The 9,555-nt window shown below is 52.9% G+C and overlaps 3 protein-coding genes across 3 annotated transcripts; 2 read left to right on the top strand and 1 right to left on the bottom strand.

Moving 5' to 3' along the window:
• Window positions 1-195: 195 nt before the first annotated feature.
• On the bottom strand, window positions 196-2,468 carry QC761_308330 (uncharacterized protein; the record flags this gene model as incomplete). The annotated part of the gene is made up of 2 exons (XM_062877976.1): window positions 1,930-2,468; window positions 196-1,845 (listed from the first exon to the last, which is right to left on the bottom strand). Exons 1-2 carry the CDS (start codon window positions 2,221-2,223, stop codon window positions 196-198), a joined length of 1,944 nt encoding a protein of 647 aa, XP_062733799.1. The 5' UTR covers window positions 2,224-2,468.
• Window positions 2,292-6,013, top strand: QC761_308320 (uncharacterized protein; the record flags this gene model as incomplete). The annotated part of the gene is made up of 6 exons (XM_062877975.1): window positions 2,292-3,446; window positions 3,516-3,635; window positions 3,687-3,950; window positions 4,002-4,190; window positions 4,404-5,809; window positions 5,866-6,013. Exons 1-6 carry the CDS (start codon window positions 3,222-3,224, stop codon window positions 6,011-6,013), a joined length of 2,352 nt encoding a protein of 783 aa, XP_062733798.1. The 5' UTR covers window positions 2,292-3,221.
• A 1,172-nt stretch (window positions 6,014-7,185) lies between these two features.
• Window positions 7,186-9,031, top strand: QC761_308315 (uncharacterized protein; the record flags this gene model as incomplete). The annotated part of the gene is made up of 2 exons (XM_062877974.1): window positions 7,186-7,650; window positions 7,709-9,031. The coding sequence occupies 2 exons, from the start codon at window positions 7,186-7,188 to the stop codon at window positions 8,813-8,815; spliced, it is 1,572 nt and encodes a 523-aa protein (XP_062733797.1). The 3' UTR covers window positions 8,816-9,031.
• Between the last annotated feature and the right edge of the window lie 524 nt (window positions 9,032-9,555).

Here is a 9,555-nt window from a genome sequence, read left to right as displayed (position 1 = left end):
CATTATTTGTAGGCCTCTCACTCACCTCCCTTCCTTGCGCCGGAAGGATAAACCGATAAACCGCAGGCGCTCGTCCCGCTCGAGCGCTGCATATGTCGGGAGCAAACCTCCGATTTGTTATGTCTTAGGCCCTCTCGGTCCGATTTCCCTATGCCGCCGCTCGGTTCTCGCGTTCCCAAGCCACAATCTGTCTTATCAAGTCGACGTCTTGTAAAACTCGGGAGCGTACTCCAACAGCCAGTTCTTCTCGACCTTGGTGATATCTCTGATATAAGTCTTGTCGCCGGTTTCCATCACCTCATGAAAGATGACCCAGTCAGCCTTGCGGTTGAACATGATCGAGCTCGGGTGAGCATGAAGGACCGTTGTCCCAGACACGTTTTTGAAAGATCCATCTGGCTGCATTCTCGCTGCGTGGGCGAAGTAGCCCGAGGTCAAGCAGCGTCGAATCTGTTCTGCTTTATTGATGGAGGCCGAGCCAGCAGCGGTCGAGGATGTGGAACCGTTCGCAAGCGATTCATCAACTACGACTCCAAATCGCTCTAGAGAACGTTTGAGCTGGGCTCGAATGCTAATTGCTCGCGACATTGCCTTGAAATTCAACATGTTTTCGTGGCAGAAACGTGCCTCCTTGCGGCCGTTGGTCACAAAGGCCTGGTATACATTCAGGAGGGTTAGATGGTCTCCTTCCTCGGTTGAGAACTTCCGCTTCGCGCTCTCCGTCTTCTTCTTCTCGCCATCATGCTGGATCCATATCGTCCCACCAACGCTTGCCATGGCGGCAATCGTCAATATCTCGCTCAAGCAGCCAAAAGAGGGTGCCGAGAGGAGGGTCTTGCTCATCATAGGTTCCACTGCCAACTCTGCCATCCTCAGGCCTAAGGGTTTTGTCAGTTTGGAGTATTCATCCAGCGCCCCAAGCGAGTAGAGCAGTTCAAGTGCCCTGACCATCAGTTCTGCTGGGGGCGGTGTGATGAAGTCAAACCGAAGGACATTGTCTATCCCCAGCGCTTTGAGCTGGAGGACGAAAGGAGCCAGGTTCGAGCGTTGAATTTCAGGCACGTTGGCGTCAGGCAAAGCTTGGTAAGCTTCCTCGGTGTAGAGTCTGTAGCACTTTCCAGGTTTGGTTCGGCCTGCACGCCCTGACCTTTGAGCAGCGGATGCCTTCGAGACTGGCGTGGCTGTCAGACTCTCGATGCCAGTTTGAGGGTTGTAGGCGCGCAGCTTGACGAACCCAGAATCGACTACGTAGACGATTCCGTCAATCGTCACAGATGCCTCGGAAATGTTGGTAGAGAAGATAACCTTCCTGAAGTTCTCTGGGGTCTCCTCGAAAATGTAATTTTGCTGCTCTGTCGATAGACCGGCATACATTGGTAGGGGCAGGAGGGAATCGAATCCTGGAGGGAGCTGAGCTGACCGCTCTGCAACAGCCTGGACAGCTTTTTCGATCTCGTCTCTTCCCGTCAGGAACACGAGAATGTCGCCTTTTGGCTCGTTAGCGTGAATGTCAAAGACGGTTGAAACAGCCTTCTCGAGGTAATCCTCGGCTGGTTGCTCCAGGTACAAGATGTCGATGGGGTAGGTTCTGCCCTCGAGGCTGATGATGGAGGCAACCTTTGCGGCATCTTTGTCGTCTTTTGGTGCTTCTTCGTTGGACTCCGAAAAGAAGTCCCGAAAGTCTTCGGCTTGGAGCGTGGCGCTGCTGATGATAATCCTGAGCTCAGGTCTCTTCCTGCGAACTTTTTTGAGTAACCCGAGGAGGATATCAGAACTGATGGATCGCTCATGGGCCTCATCGACCATGATGACCGAGTATCGAGACAAGAGAGGGTCGACCAGTGCCTCCCTAATAAGAAGGCCATCAGTCATGAACTTGATCCGGGTAGCCGCCGAGGTGAGGTCCTCAAAGCGAATGGAGAAACCAACTTCCTTGCCCACCTCACAACCAACCTCTTCTGCAACTCTCATGGCAACGGTGGTTGCTGCAACACGCCGAGGCTGTGTCACTCCGATAATCTTGCCATCAGCACACCATCCTGCCTGCTCGAGAAATTGGGGGATCTGAGTACTTTTGCCTGAGCCGGTTTGACCCACGACGATAGTGACAGGGGAGGTTTCAATCAGGTACAAGAGGGCTTCTCGATGCTTGGCAATAGGCAACAGGGCTGCCGGCTTGTACAAGGCGGGAATAAAAGACGCTCCAAGATCAAAGTCGGCCATTGTGAGAATGGTGGTCGATGATTGTTGTCTTAGGTTGTCGAGAAAAAGAGAGGTTGAGAGGAGTGCCCTAGAGAATGCAAGACTGCGGACGCCTATAAATGCAGACAAGAAACCGCCACGGTCAAACACCTATTGTCGTCCTCACCGGTCCTCAAAGAAACACCACGCAGTTTATCCGAGCTAGATTTGAGGACGCAGGCTTTGGGATTACACCAAGATGCAGAGTAATAAGGAAGGCGTTTAATCTGGACCAGACCAATCAGCTTCGACCATCAAAGTGGTGAAGTGCAAAGAGAGTTGTGGCTGCTCCGATCTTAGTGTGGCGTTGCGGGCTGTGGAGGCCCAACCCAGCCACATCCCGCCAGAGGGGTTCCGTCGCTTCTGCATTTCTCACGAGGGGTGACGCACCCATTCCCGGTCCTTCTCTTCCATCCGTCTCCCGTCTCCAATCTCCAGTCTCAGCAAGAGCGGTGCATCGCGACTGCTGCCGCAGAGTTTTCATGATCGTGCCCGGCCTCTGTGAGAATTATTTCTAGCGCTTTACTGCTTGTTGCTCCTCAGCTCAGGTTGCTCCCTGCGTTCGGGTTCATTGGCGACATTGTAGGGCGCGCCCACTGAACCTACTGCTGTTTTTCCCGGAGCACCCAACAGTGGCTGTGGATATTGTCGCCTGGCTCCTATCGCCAGTATCTATCTCCTCGGCGCTCTCCAGCAGGTGTTTTCGCTTCCAAGTCGTATTTTCTTCTTTTCTGTCTTTCACTGGCATTTCGCGGCGCGCACGTCTTTTAATCTTTTGCAAGCAACCAGCTGGGTCATCACTGCGTGAAGACCCCGCTGTCCTTTCTTGAGTAAAGAAAAAGCGTCGCTTTGGTGCCTGACCCAGCCTATTCCACCTCTATTGTGGCTGGTTCGACGGCGTTTTCTGGCTGCATTTCGGCCGCCCAAGGAACATTCTATTGCGAGTGCCATGCCAACCTGATAAGATACTACTAGTCATCATGGGCAGGGACAAGAAGAAGAAGGGCGCTGTTGCGACGGCTCCCACCGGAACTCAAGCCAAGAGCAGGCATAAGAAAGATCGCAAAGGAAATCCTGTGGATTGGGCGGCCCCTCTGCCCCCAGGTTTGGTTGCTATTCCTGACAAGCCACAGCTCAGCAAGAAGTACAAGACATGGTACGAGGCCGTCGAGAACAAGAACAAAAAGAAGAGGCTCGAATTCGAGGTAACTGGATCATGCGGCTCGCTCGCTCGCTCGCTGTCTCGCATCGTCCTGGACACTAACCAAGAGCAGTTCACCCAAAACCGACAACCTCCCCCGGGCATGGAATTTGTTCCTATTGGGAACCCCGCCCTGACGACTCTCTGTAAGGAGCTGTCTCGAGAGCGCGATGCTATGATTTTCATCGTGACGGTTTGTCAATAACACAAGCTTCCCACGTTTCCAATTCTGACGAATCTCTAGTCAATGAATGGTGTATTCTCGGCAGCCTTAAGCTTTCACCTCAACCGTGTGGGCCACCACTTCCGGGAGTCAATTGTGGAAGAAGCTCGCAAAACTCTTGGGGATGATCAGCTGGTTGGTACCAGTGCTCAGCTGGGCCTTCCTGAACCCATCCCGGAGAGACAAGAAGACATCACCAAGCAAGCTGACGCAGCTATAAGAGATCTGTTTCCGCGCATTCCTCATACCGACCGCCAGATGATTCTGGATCATGCGTTTAACAAGGTAGGTACATTACCATTGCTGGCTCAACAACCCAAACTCACTCCTAGACAGTCGAGGGTCGCACAGGGCAAAGACTCTATTCCGGTTGGCCTTGCTGCCGACATAACCTTGTCACGCCGAGTTCAGCTCGCTGTCTTGGCCCATATCCGCCATAACCATACTCGGTATGATAAGCTGCTCAAAGAGACATCTTGGGTCAATGCGAGAAAAGCCGTCGAGTCCCTCTGCCTCGACTACCTCGTCAAGTGGCGAGGAGATGAGGAGACGGGACGAGACCAGCTCGATGAGATTCTGTACGAGGTCATCGTGATCTCCGATTCTGAGAGCGACGATGAGGATGATGATGAAGATGACGACGAGGATGATTCGTCTGATACCTCGGTGGCGGCCGATGAAGACCAAGCGGAGGCGAACTGGGTGCCTCCCTCCATCCGAGCTGCGCAATTACGACAGAACCAAACTGCCGCCCACCCTGCGGTTCGGCAGGTTGCTGAGCAGCCTCGCGGGGACTATGGTCCCCGCGTGGCCCACCCAGAGCGCAGCGCCATCAAGAAAACTCAACAGAAAGATCGCAAAGCTGCCAAGTGGGCACAGCGCGGGTTCAGTCGCTATCAAGCGGCCCGCGACGTGGCTTGGAATGAGGCTGTGGAGCGTCAACGACGTGCACCAGAAGAATCCGTAACTTCTGCAGCTCCAATGGCCAATGGTAGGTCTGCCAGCCGTGGCCCGTTACGCCTCGAATACTCAACTCGGTTGGGATCTGATCTTTCTACAGCTCGCAGTCCACAGGAGCGGGTATATTATTCTCAAACTCCCCTCGACCTCCACAACGGGTTCCAAGAGGCTTTGAGCCGGCTTGGCTACACCGATGTAGCGCAGCGTATCTCTACTGCCACCGGTAGTCATGCTCCAGAGGCGCCACGCCCTTACAAGATTGCAGTTGAGAATGAACGTGGACCTATAGTTGGGTCTCATGCCTATCCTGACCGTCAGGGTGACCGGGCGAGTCACTATCACAGCCAGGAACCCAAGGAGCATGTTTTACAGTCGATCGAGCCTGCCTCTCCCTCACGACTGACTGCGAAGCAACATCCCTCCGCGTTTGAGTCTGCTCCGATGGGATACATGACACATCGTGCTGAAGACTCCTACAGCAGGCCCACTGAGGCGCGCGGATACCGGACACCGGGCGGTGAGGAAGGCTTCGTCAGACTACCTCCGCGGTCTGAACAGAACTGGATCCCCGGCGGACCTGCTGATTCGAGTTTGCACCGCTTAACAACATACCAGGATATTGTTCCACGCCATGATGGCGTGGCGCACCTTAGGTCAGAGGCAAGACCCGTTTATGTCGAGGACAGCGGGCTAGTCCGTAGGTCGGAAGCCCGTCCCATCTACATTGAAGGCCCCTCAGCGCCTACGCCGCATCATTGGGCAGAGCCTATACGTCCACAGCCCGCCGGTCGTTCTTACACCGTCAGAGGGACTGCCGATGTTCGCCCAGCTGTTCCTATGGATACTGTGAGGCATGATAGTCGGTTTGATGAGGATAGGAATCAGCCCATGGACCGTTTGCGAGGAGATTTTATAGAGATTGTTCGCCTCTCCAACAACTTCCCAAGGCGACATGAGCTGAGCCCAATTCCGGTTGACACCGGCGAATTTGACGCACGCCCTGTGCCTGTCAATCATCCGTCCCGGCGATACGAGCGAGTTGTGGCTGTCGAAAGGCCAGGCTACTTACAAGAGCATGCTGGCCGTGTTCCAGTCTATGAGCAAGCTGATTTCATCCGTCTGCCGCAGCGACCGGAGCGTCAGGAACGTGTTGTTGGGTATCAATATTACCCAGCTCATCCAGGGTTAGTACAAACTCGATTCTACTGCCTGGTCCCAATACTGACATAACCTTACACAGTTACGACCAAGTCGCCACATATGAAGCTGACCGCCCGCATCAACCCTATGGAACGGCTACTCCCATGGCGTATCCTGGCGCTGAAAATCAACAGCCACGCTTTGTGCGGCGAGTCCCAAGACATGACGAAATAATCGCGATCGATTAAGTTTCCGGAGTATATTTGACTTATTTGTTCGTTATTGAGCGGCATAGCGTACATACACCCTATAGACAACACATGATTCCAGCGACAGCTGCATGAAGGGCATGGCAAGGAGCGTATGGTCACGCAAGCGTGGAGGGAGGCGTTTTGATTTCGTCAATGGCATATGGTAGAAGGCAAAGCGGGTGGTTCTGGGTAGGAGGTCTAACTACTGTTGGAGATGACTGTAACAGCATTGGCGAGATGGAGTCTGCATGTGCATCATGGAAGCATGGGATTCCAGATATAGGAATCCCGAGGCGTTTTTGTAGGAGGATTGTACACATTATACCCATGTACGTTTACCAGTCCTTTCCAGGGTTTACTTGGCTCAAACCACTGTTTTGTATGTATTTAATTGGCCGAGTGGAGGGTGTTGTGTCTGCTCAGGGTGGTTGTGTCTGATAGAAGAGAGGGTGGATGACAAATTGACAACAGGGACAATCAGATAGCCCGGCACACTTTGGCGAGCCACGGCGGACACAGGTCGACCTACATGTTACTGTTTCAGGACTTTTTGTCTTTATTGCTGACTACGAGCCATATAGTTAATACGCACGAAAAGCCCACTTCAGCCCGGTTCAGTCATCAAATACGCACTGATACGCCGGGACGCAACCCCCAACGGATGGTGTGTTGATCGCCCAATCATGGATGTCGCTGCTCTGCTTACATCGGCACACATTACGTGGATATGATTCATTCTGGTCACATCCCCGCTGGGCTTATTGATGTGGTTAATCACCAAGTCAGGTAATACAAAGCTGTATCATGGGAATGCGAGGCGCTTTTTGTTCTCGAGGAAGGTGTGTGGGCCTTTGCCGATCTTTTATGCCGTGTATACGCAGTACTTGAAGCTGTTGGCTTGCAAGAAGTGAGGAAGGAAGGTGGGGACCTACTTGGCGATAACGACAACTTCAGGGTGGGTGGGATGAGTAGAAGATGCAAGGTCTTTTTTCTCTGATGGGGAAGGTGGTTGAGAGAATGGGGGGGGGATGGGGAGGTGTGTTAAGGTATAAGTTCTTTTGACATTCACCCTTTTGGCTTGAGCCTTTCGGTACCTTACCAGGCTTCGAATTCATTGCTTTCATTCTTTTTCCTCTGAGACTTTCCGCATATCAACGACGACTATCACAATGGGATCATTGTCACCACCCTCTCAACCACCACCTTACCAGACCTACAACCTTCATCCTGCCAACTGGGAGGATGACCCCGAGGTTGAACGCCGACCTGTGGGCGTATTGGATTACTTTATGCCGCAGACGTATAACAACTATGCCTTGTTCTTCCGGTTCTCTTCTCCAGCTGCTGCAACAGAGGAGGATAAAATCCGAGTTGTTGAGACCTTGAAGGAGGGGTTTGAGCACATGTTTTCTCAGGTCCGGCATCTGGTTGGGAGACTTGAGAGAAACCCTGAGAAGCCGGGCGAGCTGCAATATGTGAGGAGGAAGGGGGACACAGTCAGGTTTGATGTTCAGCATCTTGGCTTGGAGGAGGCAGCAGATGGGAAGAAGTACCCGAGTATGGACGAGTTGGAGGAGAAGCACTTTAGGGGTGTGTTGTTGGGGGATTTGAAGGTTTGGAGTATTCCTGGCATGGTGAGTCCTGTCCCTTTTTGGGTAGGTTGTTTTCATGACCGTGACTGACAATGTCTAGATCTACGGCTGCCACCCTCCAGCCCACCCATCCAACAACCCCGTCATCTCAGCCTACAAGCTCAACTTCATCCGGGGAGGCTTCATCTTGAACATGCACCACCACCACTTCGCCAACGACGTCATCGGCTGGGTGGGTTACACGACCCAGCTCTCCAAGATCTGCCAAGCCCTGTCTCGCTCTAGGCCTATACCCCCCTTCCCCCTCAGCTGCCTGGACAACTCAGCTCTCAACCCGCCCTCAACCACCCCCCCATCATCAGACAAACCGATCCAACCCCAGGTGTACACCCCCCCTGACCCAACCAAGAAAGGCGTCTCACTGCTATTCCACCTCCCCGCCTCCAAAGCCGCAGCATTGAAATCCCTCGCCTCATCCGACCTGTCCAGCTCCCACCCCAACGCATGGATCTCAACCTTTGACAGCCTCGCCGCCTTGCTCCTCCGCAGTTTCATGCGGCTCTCCCCCCTCGACCTCGACCCAGCTACCGTCCCATTTTATACGCACACTATCAACCTCCGCCCGAGGCTGTCACCCCCTTTGCATCCAGGGCATCAGTTCAATTGCATCGGCTGCCCTCTCTCAGTTTTCCCGCCGGCGGGGGTGGTGCAGCCGACGGTGGGGGATGTTGTCAGTGGTTGGAGTTTGGGGAGGTTGGCGTTGTATGTAAGGGAGATGACGCAGGGGATTGTCACGTTGGAGAATGGGGTTTTGGATGGGATGATACGGGAGATGGGGAAGGCGGTGGATAAGGTGGGACTGAGTATCATGTTGGATGAGTTACCGGAGGGAGGGGTGTATATTACTGATCATAGGGATGTTGGGGGGTTGCTTGGGGGGGATTGGGGGTTTGGAAAGGGGGGGAGGACGAAGTTGGTGGCGTATAGGCATTTGGTGGATAGTATTGACCAGGGGGGGGTTGTGCTTTACCCTTCGAGAGCGGGAGTGAAAGGGGATGAGGAGGAGGGGATTGAGTTTGTGGTTTTTGCTGGGGGGAGTGAGGAGGAGGCGGTGGGGAGGTTGGTGGGCGATAAGGAATGGGGGGAGTGGTTTGAGTTCAGGGGGGTGGATGGGGTTGATTTGAGGGGAATGGATAAAGTGGCGTAGTGAAGAGCAGGTGTAGGCAAGGTATGAGGAAAATGTTCGATTCTGGTGATACTCTAAGCAAGCATGGAGATAGGAAACAAACAGACAGCGTGTATATAATGTATGCCAAGTCGAAAGACAAGAAGCCCCTCCCAAAGACGTGTAATAAGCTTCAAAATTCGAATTTGGAGATGTCTGGTTTAGTTGGAGCGTTTTTCTCCAAGCGCGAGGACCAAAAGCTCGGGAGGAGTGTTTGGGTCTGCAATGAAATTGGTTTGCTCGCCGGCTTTGCACACATTATTCTTGACTGACAACTTCAAGTCGCTGTGATCGTTGTGTACTGTTTGAATTATGCAGTTTCACTGAGACTTTCCCTCTGTTGTGTTGCCCTCCGCCGCCTATTGTGTTAGCCCGTGTACCTTATTTGGAAGCTCTCATACCTAAGTTATGAGGTACGGAGCGAGATATGATTCGTGCCATGACCACTCACCTACGCGGAACTTAACAGAGTGTTGTCCCGTTGATGGACATGGTGATGAATGCCCACGCACGCTATTGACCTGTTACTCATTGTTGTCGTTGGACCTGATTTATCAAGTATGTTCAACATCCGAAGGAAAAAAGCAGAGTATCATGAACTCAGAACAAGAACAATGACCGCGCCCACTGTCGGAAAACCTTTCATGAACTTATTGCCACGCAGGGGACTGCAAAGTCTGACTACCTTGATACATCAATTGATGTTTTGCTCTTACCAAACA

Source organism: Podospora bellae-mahoneyi, chromosome 3, assembly GCF_035222275.1.
Source record: "Podospora bellae-mahoneyi strain CBS 112042 chromosome 3, whole genome shotgun sequence".
NCBI lineage: Eukaryota > Fungi > Ascomycota > Sordariomycetes > Sordariales > Podosporaceae > Podospora > Podospora bellae-mahoneyi.
The sequence above is the reverse complement of the archived record's forward strand: the minus strand, read 5'-3'. Positions and strand labels throughout refer to the sequence as shown.